The sequence below is a fragment of the Eublepharis macularius genome, chromosome 1, assembly GCF_028583425.1.
Source record: "Eublepharis macularius isolate TG4126 chromosome 1, MPM_Emac_v1.0, whole genome shotgun sequence".
Classification (NCBI taxonomy): Eukaryota; Metazoa; Chordata; class Lepidosauria; order Squamata; family Eublepharidae; genus Eublepharis; species Eublepharis macularius.
The window spans coordinates 239,731,248-239,749,358 of record NC_072790.1 but is presented as its reverse complement, the minus strand read 5'-3'; the positions used below and the strand labels follow the sequence as shown (position 1 = coordinate 239,749,358).

General features: G+C 47.1%; 1 protein-coding gene across 11 annotated transcripts in view; it reads left to right on the top strand.

Moving 5' to 3' along the window:
- The window catches only part of UBAP2L (ubiquitin associated protein 2 like), a 54,507-nt gene extending 38,023 nt beyond the window's left edge, over nucleotides 1-16,484 (top strand). For 7 of the 11 annotated variants that reach the window (XM_054994727.1, XM_054994744.1, XM_054994719.1 and 4 more), the window contains 10 exons: nucleotides 294-483; nucleotides 2,814-2,902; nucleotides 4,347-4,400; nucleotides 4,895-4,976; nucleotides 5,798-6,015; nucleotides 6,115-6,220; nucleotides 10,037-10,104; nucleotides 13,737-13,931; nucleotides 14,314-14,349; nucleotides 15,839-16,484. In XM_054994727.1, coding sequence (XP_054850702.1) covers nucleotides 294-483; nucleotides 2,814-2,902; nucleotides 4,347-4,400; nucleotides 4,895-4,976; nucleotides 5,798-6,015; nucleotides 6,115-6,220; nucleotides 10,037-10,104; nucleotides 13,737-13,931; nucleotides 14,314-14,349; nucleotides 15,839-15,934 — 1,134 coding nt within the window. In that variant the 3' untranslated portion in view covers nucleotides 15,935-16,484. The remainder of the gene's footprint in view (nucleotides 1-293; nucleotides 484-2,813; nucleotides 2,903-4,346; nucleotides 4,401-4,894; nucleotides 4,977-5,797; nucleotides 6,016-6,114; nucleotides 6,221-10,036; nucleotides 10,105-13,736; nucleotides 13,932-14,313; nucleotides 14,350-15,838) is intronic. The other 4 variants (XM_054994754.1, XM_054994770.1, XM_054994763.1 and 1 more) reach the window with 1 other exon arrangement.
- The last annotated feature ends 1,627 nt before the right edge of the window (nucleotides 16,485-18,111 follow it).

Here is an 18,111-nt window from a genome sequence, read left to right as displayed (position 1 = left end):
TGTGAGGTCTCTATAGCTGGGCTTGCTGCATGTGCCACTTGCTCCTTCCCCTTCAGGCCTGTGGCACGCACACCCTCCCGGTTCCTGCCTAGCTCAGCTTGTAGCTACTCAGGGCGGTGTGTGTGCAAGAACAAGAGCGGAGTGGCAACCAGATGCGGCCAGACTCATCCAGGTGGCTGGCTGAACTGCAATGCTCTGACACGTGTATCGCTGTGTTGCTGTGAGCCCTCGCCGCTGTCCCTCCACAAGACCCTTGACTTTTTTTCCCCTCTCCATCTCCCTCCCCTTTGCAGCACACCAGTGTGGAGAGTGAAGCCGGGCTCCATTCTTCCGCAAGCACTTTCTCCACCTCCTCCAGCACGGTCTCAGCTGCGCCCCCTGTGGTCAGTGCCCCCTCCAGTCTGAGCAGCGTCAGCAGCCTGGGTCTCAGCAGTAACTCCACGGTGACCGCCACAACCCGCAGCTCGGTTGCCACGACGTCAGGTGCTTTTTTGGCCGGTGGCTAAAATGCTTGTCTGGAACATGTTTTTAACCTCCCAAACACCGAACCTGTGTTTCACACAAGTTGCTATTCTGATCCTCCTAGATCTTGCATAAATTCCTGCTCCTTCGTTTTGCTTGTGAGGCTTGTCCCCTATATGTTTTGCACACGGCTTCATCTCTTATCTTTGTCGCCATATTTAGAGATCTCCTGATGAAGCATGCAAAACACATAGGGGCTTTTTTTAGCATACAGTAAGTTTTCTATTTCCCACTGCACCATCGGCGTTTTGCCTTGCTTTCTTTCATTCCTGTTCTTTAGACAAGTACAATCTGATTAGGAGGAGCCATTAAGGGAGGAGGAACGCCTGCGGCTGACCTTCTATCTCTCTCCACTTTGAAGAGAAAAGCAGATATTGGTCATACCAGGAAAGCCTCTTCAACCTCAGGCAGGAGTAGGGAATATTTCCAGTGTCTGTAGTGGGAGGGGCCATAGCCCCACTGCACGTGGAGGCTCCCAGGTGCAAATCCAGGTGCCTGTGATTGTAAAGGAACTTGGCTTGCTGGCTGGGAAAAGGCCTTCTGTTGGTGAGACTTTGGAGAGCCACTCCAATCAGAGTGAATCATACTGAGCTGGGTGGATCAATGGTTGGGATTCAGCAAGCCAGTGGCTGGCTGAAATAAATGGGTCTGAAGAATGGCAGGGGCTAGCTACTCAGCAATTAAAAATAACGGTGCTCTTGTCCTTCCGTGCCAGCATCCTCTTCCAGTTTTAACTGGATGACGGAGGGAGGGAGAAAAGGAGGCCAGGATATAAGAATGTGCTGTCTTCCCCTTTTGTGTTCCTTGTGAGTCATTTTTGTGTTGGTATTCTGGTTCATTTGTTTCCTTTGTGGCCTTTTAACGTCACAAGAAAAAGGGTGCCAGTTTTTAATGGTAGTAATTCTGTCCAGCTTTGTTTGCCAGGGGGAGGAGGGGGAAGATAACTGGATTTGTCCCCCAAACAGCATGTCCATGTTAAAAATGGGGGACATTTCGAGTTTAGGAAAGTTCCTTAGGAGGGGGAAGCCGGGTGCTGAGGCAGCAGATCACTCTTGCTTGAAATTGGATTGGATCCCATGGATTTGTCAAGCCTCTTTCTGGCACCCTGAGAAAGTGCTGCTGTTAGCAGAATGGATTTGCAGGACCCAGCATACATTCCCCTTGTTCCTAAGAGCCACGTGGCAAGAATGGAAGCAAGCTCCTTACACAGCAGCTTCCGTGCCCCCAGGGCTCATGAAAGGCTGTACTGCTGTCATCAGCTCCATCATTTCAAGTGTATCTTGTCTTGTGAATGCTTTTATTTAGAAGGCTGGCTTCTTTCTAAGGCCCAGTAGTAGAGGTGGGCACGGTCCGGAAAACGGACCTAATTTTGACACGGTCCAGCCCGGCTCGTGGGACTCACATTTTCATGAATTTTGGTCCATTTGGGCTGGTCCGTGATCCATGAGTCCAGTCATCCTGGCACCGATCGATCAATTCCTTAGGCAGTGGAGGGGACGTCCATAGACCTTTTACAGCCCTTAAAAACTTGATAGGCAGCTCTGCCTGCCAAGCAGAGAGCTGCCATTCTGCAATGTAGGGGTGGACATTCTGCGGCCAGTCATAGCCCTCAAAAACTTGATAGGCAGCTCTGCCTGCCAAGCAGAGAGCTCCCATTCTTCTCTCTGTGGGCAAGGAGCAAGAATTAATTCCCGAAGCAATGGCTGGGAAGGTGTATCTACTGGAAGTTTCCTGGGGGCGGCCATTTTGTGGGTCTGTAACTCAGACGTCCAAAATGCAATCTTGACCAAAGGGTGGCTGGAGGGTGGCTGGAAGAGAGGCTACTGATGACTCTGTGAGTTTGGGCTCTCTGAATGTAAAGGGGGCGAAGCTAGGGCTGCCAGAAGTGACAGACCACAGACTGATTAACCAGTCCGCGAACTGGTCTGGTCTGTGAAAAGTTCGTGGTCCGTGAAAATCAATGAACCACGGCCCGGTGGTCCGTGGGGTTTTCCCAGTCCGTGCCCACCTCTACCCAGCAGGCATTTGGCACTGTCACTCTCCACCCAAAGCTGCTCGGTGCTGAGTCACACCACCTGTCTATTCACCCCAGTGCTGCATAACAGGCAGTTGGAGGCCTTTCTTAACCCCTGTGATTTTTTCATCTGTCCCCTTCAATTTTTGTACCATCAACAGCCTTAAGTTGTTGTTTTCTTTTGCGTTGTACATCTCTCTAGAGTTAACACTGTGCTGGTAAGGGGATGCGAGGTGTGGCACAAGATCTCTGCTGTAACTTGGCTGTCTCTCTCTAGGCAAGGCTCCCCCCAACTTGCCCCCTGGAGTTCCACCGTTGCTGCCGAACCCATATATCATGGCTCCGGGACTGCTGCACGCATATCCAGTGAGTACTGCTTGTCATTGTCACCGCTGCAGTGGAAAACTCATGCCAGTCGATAACTGCCCGGCTCTTGACGGTGTCGTGGCAAGAGGGACGGAGCATGAGAAAGCAACCCAGAGTTGGTACCAGATGCAATCGAAGCAGTCCTCCCCAACCTGCTTGTGCTTGCAACATCCAACTCAGACAAAAGTTTTGAGAGTAAGCCACCCCTCCGGGCTCACGCTCAAAGCTGCCCTCCACGCATGTCCCTCTGCAGGCAGGGAAAGAGGCTCATTGCCAGGTGCATAATCTATGGCTGGTGGCTTTTCAGTTGTGCTGTAACAACCTAGCGGTGTGTGAGTGTCATAAGTTAGAGGGTCCCATCAGAGAGCCAGTCGTAGCCCCTTTTAGGCAGGTCGCATGTGTAATTTGGCAGTAAAACATCTGCACCAAGATAACTCATTCTGCTGATTTGTACAAACTAAGAAAAAACTCACGTTAATAGTGCCTGATTGTGCTAGTCACAGCAGGGGTGGAGAGGGCTACAGAAAGCACCTTGCTTCCTGATACTTGGGAAATGTGTCGGCAGAAATGCTGGTTTCTGAGACATTAGCTGCCATCCTACGAATATTTCCTTGGAAGTAAGTCCTAATGATTAAAATGGAACTTAACATCTTAGTAGACGTGCTTAGGTTAGGATTGCTCCTTTTGCCATATGCTTTCCAAAGACCCTGTTTCAAATGAAAGGATTAGAAGCTTGGTATTTTATGCCCATTAGTTTCTGTTGGGGAAACATTTCTAGATTTAACTTTTTTGTACCTCACCCAATTTGGGGGGATGTTTTTGGGGACTGTGTGGCTCACCCTTGAGATCCTGACTAATTTTAGACAGAGAAGAGAAAAGCAGTTCAAATTCTCACGAGTGCAGGGACATGCTTGACTAAAACTACTTCAGAAGTTTGTTGCTGTTCATACAGTCTTATGCACCACTGTAGAAAAATCTCATACAGCAAAACGGTCGCAGATCACAAAAGATCCTGTAAACAAACGCATTCAGTGATGATATGGGTTGCAGAAAGCACTTCCAGGCAGTGTCATGAAATTCTGAGCACAAAACCCTATTAGAATAATCCTTTATGGTGAGATTACTTTACCCCCTGCAGGTTGGATGAAGTGCCCGTAACCTGCTGGCTGTGCTAAGCCGTGCTGTCTCTCGGCTGCCTTCGCCCGAACTGATAAACCAGAACACTTAGCCTCATCATTTATGAATACAGTTAATTTTCCAGTTAGTTTGTTTCAATTCAGATGCGTTATTTTGACGGTCTTTAACAGTGTGCATTCGATTTGGGTTTTGACGAGTTACTACCCCCCGGCCTACAGCAGTTGCTTCTAGCCAGGGGTTCTTACTCCTTATGAAGTGGAGGGAGGAGTTTGTTTCCCTTTAACTCAGAGTTCCGCTTCTTCCACAGCCACAAGTTTACGGCTATGATGACCTGCAGATGCTTCAGACGAGATTCCCATTGGTAAGTCGAGGCGTTCTCTCCTTCCTCTTTCTTCAGCGGTTGCGCTAGCTTTTCTTACTGTGATATTACACGCTTGGCAACATCTGCTAATACTGTATTATTAAAAGAAAAAATTGAAATAAGTGTACAAATGTGATCATTCGTCGTGGCGCTTCTCTAGAAGAACGAGCTTTGCTTTGCCAGTAGCCAATAAAATGAGCCAATGAATTTGGAACAAAGCTCTTACGCTTCTGTCTTCCTTTTGTTCTAGTACAACTTCTTAGTTTTGCCATAATAACACATCCGCCTGGTGCGATCTGGTTTACTGATTCTTACACTATTGACCATTGTTCAGGACAGGGCATTTTTGCCCCGATGTGTGCAGCCATTCACTAAACAAATAAACTCACTCCAGTAGCGGTTTTTTGAACCTCCTAGTCTGACTGGTTGACCCCCCCCCCCCGCCTGCATAGCCAGTCAAGGATCACCTTAGTTTCTTCTCTTGTCTTTGGCAGGACTACTACAGCATCCCATTTCCCACTCCGACCACCCAGCTGACTGGAAGGGACGGCAGCCTGAGCAGCAACCCTTATTCTGGTAGGGAGACGACAGCGCCTTTGCAAGGAAGGGGTGGGCTTAAACCACTCATCTCTCCTTCTCCTCCCCCCCTCCTCCCCCCTCCCTTCTTCTTTTGCACTAGAAGATGGTTGGTAGTAACTGTGTTCATGTAGGTTACAGTGTGTAAAAGTTTCAGAGTCTGGGGCTGGAATTAAGCCGCTCCCGTAGGAATTCCTGCTTCCCTGAGCAAAGCAACTCCAGGCCCTAGCTACAGGGTCCAACTTTCAGTGAATAACAGAGCACAGGGGAGTTGTGGTGTGTCTCTGTGATTAATTGCTTTACATGCAAGCGAATATTCTGCTTGTATTGGAAGAAAACTGACACTCCTGCAACTGGCAACACTATTGCTAGCCTTGCATCTTGTTCCCCAGAAATACTCTTGTGTTTGTTTATCTGTGTGTGTGTGTGTGTGAGAGAGAGAGAGAGAGAGAAATGAATAAGCCTTCTCTTTACAGGAATCTTTGCTCTGCAGGTGCCCAGGGCATTCATGCCCTACACCATTAATCCTAAATGGAAATATATCCAGCAGATATACTTTAAAAATCAGACTCTTGATGTCAGCCATTGCAGAACTAATGGTGTGTTTGTTTCTGTGTGTGTATTGCATAAAGTGGCTTATCTAGTGGGATAAATGCAAGTGCTGTGAGGGACTTGAGTGGAAAGAATCTGGCATTGGGAAGCCTGCACGTAAGATCCTAGAGGTGGGTGTTTGGTTTATCATGCGGCTGGAGGCAGCTGATCCTACCTGAGGCGCTGGTCAGTCCAATGCCTGCTTCTCACTTTGGGTCTCCTTCTTCCAGGTGATCTCACGAAGTTTGGCCGAGGCGACGCCTCTTCCCCTGCACCAGCGACAACCCTGGCGCAGCCCCAACAGAACCAAACTCAGACACATCACACCACCCAGCAGACCTTTCTGAATCCGGCCTTGCCCCCTGGCTACAGCTATACCAGCTTGCCGTACTACACCGGAGTCCCGGGGCTGCCCAGCACCTTCCAGTATGGGCCTGCTGTGTTCCCCGTGAGTGGGGGCCTGCTGTGGAGCTGCGGGGTGGGGGTGGAGCCAGACCTTGCCACCGGCCCTCATGCTGCTGACACGCCAGCCCTTTGCTTTCCCCAGGTTGCGCCTACCTCTTCTAAACAGCATAGCGTGAATGTCAGTGTGAACGCCTCGGCCACTCCGTTTCAGCAGCCCAGTGGCTATGGCTCCCATGGATACAGCACTGGTGAGCAGATTTGGGGGAAAGGGTGGCACATTGGCTTGATGGGGGTGGAAGAGGGAGAAGAGTGCTGTGCCATATTTGTGACGCTTGGAGGCAGCAAGTTGCACTCATCTACTTGTACTCAACAACCCAAAGGGGTACTACTAACCTACTAAACAGCAAAAATGCCTAAAACATGTAGTCAGAAACTTGGGAGCGGGGGGAGGGCTTAATTTGTGAGTGCGTTTGGCGGGATGTGTGCGGAAGAGATTTGCAGTTCCAAGTTCTGCTATTAGGTATTTGTGTGGAGAGTGCCCTCAGGTCATAGCTGACTTAACAGCAACCCTTGGCGAGGTTTTCATGGCAAGAGACTAACAAAGGCGGTTTGCCATTGCCTCGCTCTGCAACCCTGGTCTCCCATCCAATTACTAACCAAGGCCAACCCTGCTTAGCTTCTGAGATCTGATGAGATCTGGCTCACCTGGACTATCCAGGTCATATAAATATTAGGTATTTTTTTATGTTATTTATAGTCCACTTTATTCACTGAGATTCTAGTCACATTACACAATGGGTCAATTTCAAAGACGTTACAATATGTGTGTCATAGAATATATACCTGCAAATTTGCAAAGATTTAAAACCGGCAGGAATCCAGTACAGAGTTGAAGATGTACTGAAACAGAGTATAAGTGATTCTAAGATGGACATATTTAACAACTTAGGATCTTCCCCGTAGGATCATACTTATAGCAATAGTAGTAAGGCTACTGTCTATCATACATCAATAGTAGTAAAGTCTGTAGTAACTCCCTATCCCATTACTGAAACCTCTCTTTGAGACAGCTTCCATTACAGCCCTCCTGTCTTGAGTAAAAAAGCCCTCTTGAATAATTCATTTTTGCGTAGTTCGTGGAGAACCAGGAATTTGGGATCTTTCCTAACATCTTCATGTAGGCCATTCCCTAAAGTGGGGGCCACCACAGAGAACGCACACGTACAGGCAACTGTTGATATTGCCCATATACAACTGGGTGCAGGACATTGCTGTGGGCTCCATATCCACCCCCTCCCCAAATTCTTCATCGAGTTCTCAAGCTGGTTAGCAGTTGGTCTAGAGCAGTATTTCTCAGTTACCGACACTCAGAAGCATTCTAGGTGGGACATGAGTTTATAGCCATTACTAAGAATTTAGTCTCGCTCATTTCCCATGTCTTCCTACAAGTGTGGCATTCCCTCTTCTGCTAACCCTGCCTGCCACGGGTTACCCATTGGTGACTTTTTGCTGAGCTAGTCATAATTATATTTATAATGAGAGTCACAGTAAGAAGAGGAAACGAAAGGAATAAACCTCCGAGATAAACTGACTATAATAGGTAATAACAGTGTAACTTATTATAACCATATATCAAGGTTATAATTAGAAAATTACATAATTATCCTCATTGTACACATTCATTACTAAGTACATTCATAATATGATACTTTATAACTTTCCAAAACGTGAGTGCAAGTGGCTTTCCCCCCACTTCTTGTCATGTTTTGGAAATAGTTATAGTATTATGAATGTATTTAGGAATATATATATGTAATGAATGTTTACAATGGGGAGAATTATGTAACTTTCTAAGTTACATTCTTGTTATTATCTGTTATAGTCAGTTATCACAGTGGTTTATTCCTTTAGTGCTAGGAGTAATAACAAAATGCCTGTAAATATATACATGTCTGTCTGGGGGCGGGGGGAGTGGGCTTTTTGTGTCTATCATGGAGGGATCCATGTTCTTTGATGGAGCGATTGGTGAGACATAAGATCCAGAAGGCTGATAACCATTGGTCATGGGCATCAGTTGTCTGGACTGCAGCAATGTCTAGTAGGCCAGTGTTTCCCCCCCAGGTGGCTGAACACCTTCAGGGACAGTAAGAACAGCTGTGGGGAAGAGCACCACGTCTGTGTGTCTGCCCGTTTTTTGAGAGCACCAGGGTTGGGTGTCCCCTCTTCCTCTTTCCGGCACTAGAGACAGCAAGCGCAGGTGTCCAGCTCAGAGTCCCCCAAAGCAGGAAGAGACCCAGATGCGGCCCTCAGGCTGAAAAAACATTCTGGTCCCTGCGTTGTCATAGTTGTACTTATTCTTCCTCCTTGTGAATTTCTCTTGAAATTAAAGCCTCTTGCCCAAACTTCATAAGATATGCATGTGGCATTGCAAAGAAGCCGCTTTCGTTCTTCCCCGTCACCAGCCAACAGCTTCCCAATTAAGAGCCCATCTCCCCTTGCATGTGCCCCAGCAACTGGTAACCAGGGGTCATTTCATAGAAAAAGAGCTGGAGGAACTCATTAGCAGAACTCATTAGCATATGCCATGCCCCTTGCCATCACCGGAAGTGTGTCATTAGTATAATTGATTTGCGTGTGCCACACCCCCTGACATCACCTATCCTGGCTGCTTTGGACCCAATCCTGGCCATTCAGGGCCGAAATTGGGCCCAAATGGCAAAAAGGGGCTGAAAATGGCTGAAAAGGGGCCCCAAATGATCAGGATTGGGCCACTGATGAGCGGGAGAGTGATCCACCACCCGTCAGAGGCCCGATCTGGGCCATTTTGGCCTCAATCCAGGCTGAAACGGGCCCAAAATGGCCGAGAGTCAGGAGGGCGGGGCCACCTGACATGTGACCTCTTTGGGGAACTGCTGGAACTGCGTTCCTGTGCATTCCCTCTTGAAGTGAGCCCTGCTGGTAACCATTAAGCTTGAAAGATCTTGAGTAGATGCAGCATTTTTGTAAGTTTTTGAGCTTCTTTCAGTCCTTATGGTGGCGAGAAACTTGTGTTGCATGTTCAAAATTCTGAAGAAGACCCCATAGCCAGGTGTGGATGCTGCAGATTTGTTATCGTACTGAGGAATGACAGTTCCCCACCTATCAGCAATGGTGGGCAGGAGTTAGGCAAGGGAAGGGAGCCAGTGTCACAGAATGCTTATCCATGTCTCGTTAGACTTTCTAGCTGTCCAGTGTCAAGATTTATACCCTAACTCTGAGCAGCTTCAAGGCTTTAGTTTTGAGACCTAAGAACAGAGATCAATGTTTTTGGAGAGCCTGTCCATGAGTACAAATAATTTATATGGGTTCCTCTTGCTTTACCCTTCCAACCCAGACACACAGAAGCTCCTCATTAGAGTTTTATGTTTATTTTTTATTGAAGAAAACAATTTTTTAATAACATGTCAAAATATAAAGGAGTACTAAGATACAGCCAATAAGAATGGAACAAATACAAGCAACAGGGATTAATTCGCCTAACATCTTTCAATTAAATCTAAGACTAAGTCAAAATCAAGTTTACTATGAAATGCATCGAATTTTCAATAAGCAGACAAGGCACTACTTATCTGGGTAGCATGTAGTATATTAATTGACACATGATACCTAATGAAAAGTCTAAGATCTTTCACATGTGATAGCAATATAAAATTATTGGTTTAAGATGTAGTTAATTATTCTGATTTTCAATCGTGACATTTTGCCAATCCAAAAAATGCTATGTCCAGCTGAAAGGTAAGCTGTATAGATCATTAAAGATGATAGGAAAAGTTAAGTGAACAGATCATTGGTCCATTCTAACAACTACTATCCACTGTTTTTAATTGGCTGTCAAAGATAAAAAGGAAATCTGTGTGATTATACAACCTATTAGAAAACTGTATTAAAGTTTATACAAAGTTCATTAGAATACACATATATTACTAAAGTATAATGTGCATATTCCTGTTCCACCGGGACTTCACCTGCTTGCCTGTGTGGTATCGCTGACCCACTTGCCATTTCTCTATTTTTTCTCCCTCCAGGTGTATCGGTAACATCCAGTAACACAGGTGTACCAGATATCTCTGGCTCGGTCTACTCCAAAACGCAGGTTAGTGTTGCAACAGAGGAAGGGTGGCTAGTGTGCCAGGAAAGCTTGGTGCACCCAACCTGTTTGCAATTGGAGATGGGCAGCAAAGGACCTTTGGAGTCAAACCTCCCGAGCAATCATTCATTGCCCATTCTTCCCCAAACATGTAGGCACCCGCGGTGATGTGCCTCAGGAGCGTCTTGCTGCTTTTTCTTTCTGTAGCATGAAGGTTACGGTTTTGATCTATGAATTGAAAGTTCCAGGTTTTTAATTTCATCTTTACCCACAGAACAACCAGGTGGTCTTGGGCATGCTGCTTTGAGAATTTCCTCTTGGCCCTCTTACTGCGTTGAAAAACTCGTCTGTTTATGTTAGCTGAGCATCCCACATCTCTTAGGTGTGATGGGAAGGGAACAGCAGGGTTTGAGTCCACATGCACCTTAAGAGACCAACCAGATTTTTCAATAGCATAAGTTTTTGAGAGTCAAAGCTTCCTTCTTCAGATACGAATATAGGAAGGGAACGGTAAGATCTCAAATGGAAGGAGAACTCTGGTCCCATAACACTAGCGCCAAAATAAAAATAGCAACCTGACCCTTTCACATCATTTTTCTACTTTTTTTGTTCTCAGCTCCCATGGAGCATTTTTTAGACTGCTATAATTGTTCATATAAAAATCCGAGTTGGAAAAAAATCCGAGGCTTGTGAGTTGATGTAATAAAACGATAGTTAGATGATACCTTGAAGACTAACATTTGCTTCAGTCTGAGCTTTCGTGAGTCGCTGCTTGCTTCTGCGCGTTGACACCTAAGGGGGAATTGTACTGGGACTTCTTATGGGGAAGGTTGGCAGGGGGAACCCAGTGATCTGGATGAGTCAGGTCAGGTCTGATTCAGATATAGGATAGGTGTGCGCTTAAGAAGCCTGTTTGTCTAGTTAGCTTCCCTATATTTATTTATTTGAAACATTTATTAGCCACCTTTCCACTTTAGAGGGGCTCAAGGTGGCTTACAATATAAAACAGAACCAAAATAAAACATACATTAAAAACACAGTTAAAACTACCCATAGATTAAAAAGCGGCTAAACAAACACCGTCCTAAATAAATGAATAAAAATCTTCAGCTGCCTCCAGACTCTAGAGAGAAAGCAGCCAGGAGCATTTCCTTGGGGAGATGGTTCCATAACTGGGGGGGCTGCTGCGATCACATCCTGGCAGGAAGTGCACCTCAACAATGTTTTAGGCTTGTTGTAGGTCTAGTTCACAATTTACGCTATTACAGAACCTCTGCTTCCATTTTAATTTTTTAAAAATTGACTAAATCAACAAGAATTGTACCACCCATTACTGTTATGTAGATAATTAAAGGAAAGCCATTACACAAGTCCATAAAAGTCTCTTACCCAAAGATAAGCTGGTCACACACAAACTCCCCTTCTGAGAAGGTTCTCAGTTAGTTCAGCTTCCCATATTTATGGGGTTTAAAAATTATCTCCTATCATTAGCTTCTCACATGATAAAGGTGCACATTTTTGGCTAACTAATTATCTTATACATCAGTGTACCTCATCTTCATTTCTGTGAAGTTGGACATTCTAGCCATTCTCAGACACATCTCTGCACCTGTGTCTCAATACATAATATCTAATGATCTGGGTTAGATGGCTTCTGAGCTACACAAGGCTGAGTAATTACGTTAATTCATTGTTTCTTGCCCTGTTTTGAGTCTCTAAACTCCCTTTTTGACCGTATCTGTGACACGAGGCTTGATGTCATTTACACCACGAGTCTTTCAAGCATAAATCTCAATGTAAGGGGGAAAGGGAAGAGCTGGTGTAGAAGGTATCAGCAACAGGGTTAGAACTTAAACATACTGGAGAGGGAGGGAGGTCAGAGATGCACACAGATAAGCAATGAGTTTAAGTCTAAGACCGCCACTTCTTCTGGGGCTGCTCTCGGTCAACTGCTACGCCCATATACGGACTCCCAATATTTGTTTAAATAAGCCTGCTCCTGGACTATTTTAATGACTTTTAAAAAATTATTATTGATTTTACGTTTTTGTGACTTTTAACGTATTATTTTTAATGTTGTTAGCCGCCCTGAGCCCATCTGTGGGGAGTGCAGGGTATAAATCGAATAAAATAAATAAATAATATATACATTTAACTGATATTGGTACACGGTTATAGTTTTTTAAAATATGTCCAGAGCAGCCAGTTAAAATATCTAATAACAATAGTAATAACATTCGATTTATATACCACCCTTCAGGACAACTTAACCGCTCAGAGCAGTTTACAAATTATGTTGTTGTTATCCTCACGACAATCACCCTGTGAGGTGGGTGGGGCTGAGAGAGCTCTGAGAAGCTGTGACTGACCCAAGGTCGCCCAGCTGACTTCAAGTGGAGGAGTGGGGAATCAAACCCGGCTCTCCTGTCGCTCTTAACCACTACACCAAACTGGCTCCCAGTGGGTCCAGCTGGTGCTTGTGGAGCCACTGAAGGGCAAGGGTCTGTTTAAGCCAAGATGACATGTAGTGTTCATCTGTTGTTGAATTTTGATTCACTACTTTCACACTGTATGTTCCCTTTGAAGTAGAGCAGTGACTTTCATGGCCATCTTGGAGCCAGTAGATTCATATCTGAATCGCGCTTGACCTTTATGCTGTATGTCCAGTTCACTGGTTAAATTGGAGTTGAGGGGGGATGACAGCCACTTTTGATGGGCCATTGGCTGGCTTCTGTTTGGCAGACTGCCTGTCACCAACAGGTCGCTCAGATTCTTTGCCTGAATTTGCACTAATACAGCAAAGCCTGCTGCCTCACATCCTTAAGCAAGCTTTACAGACTTGAGAATGCTGAATAGAGTTGTGCCTTTGTAGTTTAGTTAAGCCTTGAGGGATTTGAGGTACAAACACTTCGCTTTGGAAAATTAAAACTCATCAGTGGACCGAGGAGGATTCTAGTATTTTTCTAATTAGGTGCAACTGAAGTTTCCTTACCCAAAATAAATAAAGGCAGTCTGTGGCAAATACCTTGGAGCGCCTGCGTTCCAAAAGGGTGAGGTTCAGGGGGCAGTGAAACCCTTCCCAGGCTTGTTCAGCCACACGTTATTCCCTGGGCCTCTTGAAAGCGGCTAGAAGGAAGGGCATTTTTCCAGTTCCCGGCACAGAGGCCAGGGAAATGTGTGAGAGCTAGGAGAAGGGCTAAGGCTGCCGACTCTGGCTTGGGGGATTCCTGGAGATAGGGAGGCAGTGGGTTTGGGAATGTGCAGAGTTGCTCTGTGAGGATGTGATGCCATAGAGCCCACCCTCCAAAGCTGCCATTTCCTCCAAGGAAACTCGTATCTGCTGAGTGGAGACGGAGTTGCCATTTTCAGGAGAACTCCAGGCTGTGCTTGCAGGTTACTAGCCCAGAGCAGGGCCTTTGCAGGTCTTGAATAGGCTCTTGAAGGAGGCCTGGGCAGCCTCTGCCCTGTTTCCACAGGCAGTTCGAGGAGAGGCTCTCTGGAGCTGCTTTCCGATTGCCGTTGGCGGCCTCCTGCCGCTTTCACTGTGTCGCAGGTGAGGTTATGGTTGATTTAATCGCGTCATATGTAGGAGAAAGTCGGCTTACGCGCTTCTCTGAATTTCTCTCTGCACCGTACAGCAATCCTTTGAGAAGCAGGGCTTTCACACCGGAACCCCGGCGGCCTCGTTCAACTTGCCGTCGGCGCTGGCCAGCGGTGGTCCCATCAACCCTCCCACGGCTGCGGCGTATCCGCCGGCCCCTTTCATGCACATCCTGACACCGCATCAGCAGCATTCTCAGATCTTGCATCACCACCTGCCGCAGGATGGGCAGGTAAGTCCGCACCCCCCCCGCCCCCGTCCATCCCTCCCTCTCTTGCAAATGCCAGCCGTCTCCAGGTTCGCATATTCTCCCCCCACCCTTGCAAATTTGTTTGTATCCCATAGTGTGGAGACCCTGACACCAGGCTTGGCACATGAGAGGAAGACCCGAGGGTTAATCTTTTAGATTTTCCTGTGCAACCCCCCCCCCCTCCCAAATTCCCCTGTTGCTTTGCCATACCAAGTCTGCCTGGATCACCTTTCTCTTCTGGGCATCCTTGGTACATTATGTCCCAAACTCACCCTCACACACTCTGATTCAGGGAGATTTGTCATAATTTGTCCTTATATTTTCCATATCCTCGGCCTGCCTCCAACTTCCTAAAATTTTGCAGCCGATTCTGTACTTCCAACGCCAGCAAGAAGACCAGGTAAACAAACCTCTCAGATGGGTAAAATGTCTTGTGCCCAGCCTGGTGCCTTGATAGAAGTCAGTCCTTGCCCCAGACAGACATGCGGGTGGGAGGACACCAATTTACACACACATCCTCTACCCCACAAATTCTCTCTGCCTCTTGCGGCCCTGGGATTGTTGAAGTATCAGTGCTGTGCCTCTAGAAAAAATGGTGGTGAGAACAGAAAGAACTTGGAAATAGAGCAATGCAACTATATACAGGGGTAGGACTGTTTTTAAAAAAAAAAACACTACAGTGGACCACTAGCTGGTCATCAGCGATCCAATATGAGGTCCTTTACCCGGCAAAGTTTTACAAAATGTTCTTGAGTTAATGTCCCCAATTCCAGCAAATAGGATTTATAGACATGGATCCAGTGATCTGTCAGCAGCAAAGCCCTCTGGCACATGCAGTTTTTTGCCACATTCTTTCCCCCACAGCCGTGTCCCGTTCAGCCCCTAGGAAGGTGGTTTCTGGGCTGTGTGACCAGCTGTGTAGACCAACTGCTTTGTGTGCCTGGTGCAGGGAGGCTGTTTGTCAACATGAGTGCTGCATCCCCCAGGGGTCATCTTTTTAGGGGTCAAACGGGGACTGATGCGGGGGGTGGCAAAACCCAGGACTTCTTGTTGATAAATCACTGTGTCTAGTGTATGGCAGTTACGTAGATTAAAGACTGGGCTCTGCATGCGTGTAAAGTTACGAACTGTAAGTAATCTTACCGCTCTGTACCAGCAGGTCTCAGGATTTGATTTCAAAAATCAATCTTCCAAACTGAAACTTGTAAACAGTGGGGTTGGATCCCCACAAATCTGTTGCTCTAATGGCAGCACCTTCCGCTGGTACAATTAGCAGATTTTTTCTTCCATGGGATCCAAAACTCCCCAAAGCCAGTCAGTTCAGAAGAGATTACCCCTGGGCAGGGCTTTTTTTCTGGGAAAAGAGGTGGTGGAACTCAGTGAGTTGCCAGCACAGGGGGCAACTCCTGGTGGGAAGTGGTGCCCCTGGTACCACATGGCGCACGGGCAAAGTGTGCACACGCTTCTGGGACCGCGCAATGATGTCTTTGGGTCAGCTGGAACAGGGGGGAAGTTTTTAAAAGTTTAAATTGCCCTCTGTGAAAACGGTCACATGGCTGGTGGCCCCGCCCCCTGATCTCCAGACAGGGGAGTTTAGATTTCCCTCCGCGCCGCCAGTGCAGAGGGCGATCTAAACTCCCCTCTGTCTGGAGATCAGGGGCGGGGCCACCGGCCATGTGACCGTTTTCAAGAGGTTCCGGAACTCCATTCCACCACGTTCCAGCTGAAAAAAAGCCCTGCCCCTGGGGTCTATTTGAGGCGCTAGAGCCTGTTTGCCCCCACGGAGAACAGCGGAGGTCCCGCCTTCTAGATCCTTAGGCAGTAGGACTGCCTTCCTTGCAGCAGGGCCTGAGTAACCCCCTTCTCCCCCTCTTTTTGTCTCCCCCCAGAGTGCCGCTGGCCAGCGCAGCCAGGGAAGTTCCATCCCGCAGAAATCGCAGGCGAACAAGTCCGCCTACAACAGCTACAATTGGGGCGCCAACTGAAAGCGCTTAGAGCGGCTCCACACTTCAACCAAGAGACGGACAGACAGATGGAAGCAGACGATCGACAGCAACCTAACCAAGAAGGAAGGACCCCGGGGGAGGAGCTCCCTTGCCCTCGGCATGGCCCTTGCAGCCCCGGCGAGCTCAGCCCGCGTGGCCGGGCTCGGTGTTCTCCCCCAGCCACCTTCTCTCCTCCCTCTCCCCCCCCCAATTGTATGTAATATAGAATTTGTATCTTTTTTTCTTTTCTCTCTCTCTGCATTCATTCAGATTACGAGCTGTTCAGCCGTAGGGGCCTTTTTTTGTTTTGTTTTTCTACTCCTTTACTCCTCTCCCCCCCTCCCCCAAAAGTACCGCCCGGCAGATCCAAAGGAGTCAACACCTGGAGCCCCCCCCCTTCCTACAACGCCCCCCTTTATTATTAGGAATAAGAGCAGTAATTGATATGAACCGCATTGTAAGATTAATTAGTTGAAGTGTTTTTTTTGTACCGTGTTCTAAATTTAATGGATAAATGTGTCTTGTATATAAAAACGAAAACCCCACTGTTCTCTGGGTCTTGAGTTTTCCATTTGGCTGCTGTGTTGTGCAACGCCAACCCTTGTGTGCTCATTCTCCCGTGAGAATTGTGTAGAGAACCAGGTGCCTTTACACGTGTCCAAACTCAGGGGTGGCCCAGTTTTTAATCCGTAAACGCTGGGAGAATATCCCATCCCTTGAATGGTATTTCCGGGCTCAGTGTTCAGCTGTGCTCTTGGAAAGGAGCATGCCCTCTTTCCTGCTACAGCCTGCTGATCTCCCCCAAATTATGCTGCTCCTGATTGGTAGATCCTTGTGAATGGAGGGGGAAACCTCCCGGGGGGGGGGGAAGGGGGATGGAATTGGCAGCAGTCTCTCACCAGTGTTTGCAGAAGAGGGCGCGAAGGCAGGGGCTGTAACTTCAATATTTATATTCTGCTATATGTGAAATCTCCGAAGCTGCGTAGAATTTTAAAAAAAATGACTGAAGTACAAGTGATACGTATTTTTAGTGCATTTCACTGTTAACAGTGGGTAATGACAAAATGTTAGGGGCTGGAGCTGTCCCCCCGTTCCTCCCCATTCTGTTCATCTTTTTAAGTTTGCTGGGATTTCTCAGCCACCTTCATGCAGCAAACGAAGTTTTTTAAAATGTGCTGTTTGATACTCCAGTGCAACCCTTCCAGCTTTGTACTCAGCCTGCCCAAGGTTTGTGTCCCCTTGTGCCCCCACCCCCACCCCCGGTCTGTATTTCTGCTCTTGAAAAATAAAGTGAGGTGGCTGGAAGGCCAAATGTCAATTCTACAAGTGGGATTTCCAAGAAGAGTTAGAAATATGAGCTCTCTGTTTAATGTGGCGAGGGAGGGGGGAGCCTTCAAAATGGAGGGGGGTGGGAGACCAGTTATACTACCCTCAACAGCATAAAAACGCACTGGATAGGAAGTGGGAAACAAGGTATAGATCTAACTTGACTCTGCCTTGTTGGCTTCTGTGTTCAATTAACTTTATATTTGCATTGAGGTTATTGCAAAAGCGGGTAGTAAAAAGGTTTATATAGTCAGCGTGACCTTCACAGGCACCCAGAATTAGCTGATTTCAACCATTACCTTTGTTTTGGGGTATTTTGTTAAAATAGAAGCCTGGGCAGATCTGTAACACACATGCAGTGCGGCACAGAGCCCTTCATTCAGTTTTCTGCTGCCTGCACCATGACGTTTGTCTGCAGGACCTTGGGTCTGTCACTTTCAGCCTAACCTACTTTTCAAGGGTGTCCTGAGCTTGAGATGGGCGTGGTGGGAAGAACAGTATGCTCTCTTGAGCAGCTGCTACCCTCCAACATGTAGCTGCAGCATGAGAGCAAGCAGTCATATGGTGTGGCTAAGAGCATGGGACTCTGATCTGGAGAGCAGGGTTTGATTCCCCACTCCTCCACTTAAAGCCAACTGGGTGACCTTGGGTCAATCACAGCTCTCTCAGAGCTCTCTCAGCCCCACCCACCTCACGGTGTTTAGTTGTGGGGATAATAATGGCATACTTTGTAAACTGCTCTGAGTGGATGTTAAGTCATCCTGAAGGGTGGTATATAAATCGAATGTTATTATAATAACGGTTTTTGTTGTTGGAGAGTGCCGTCAAGTCATAGCTGACTTTTGGCGACC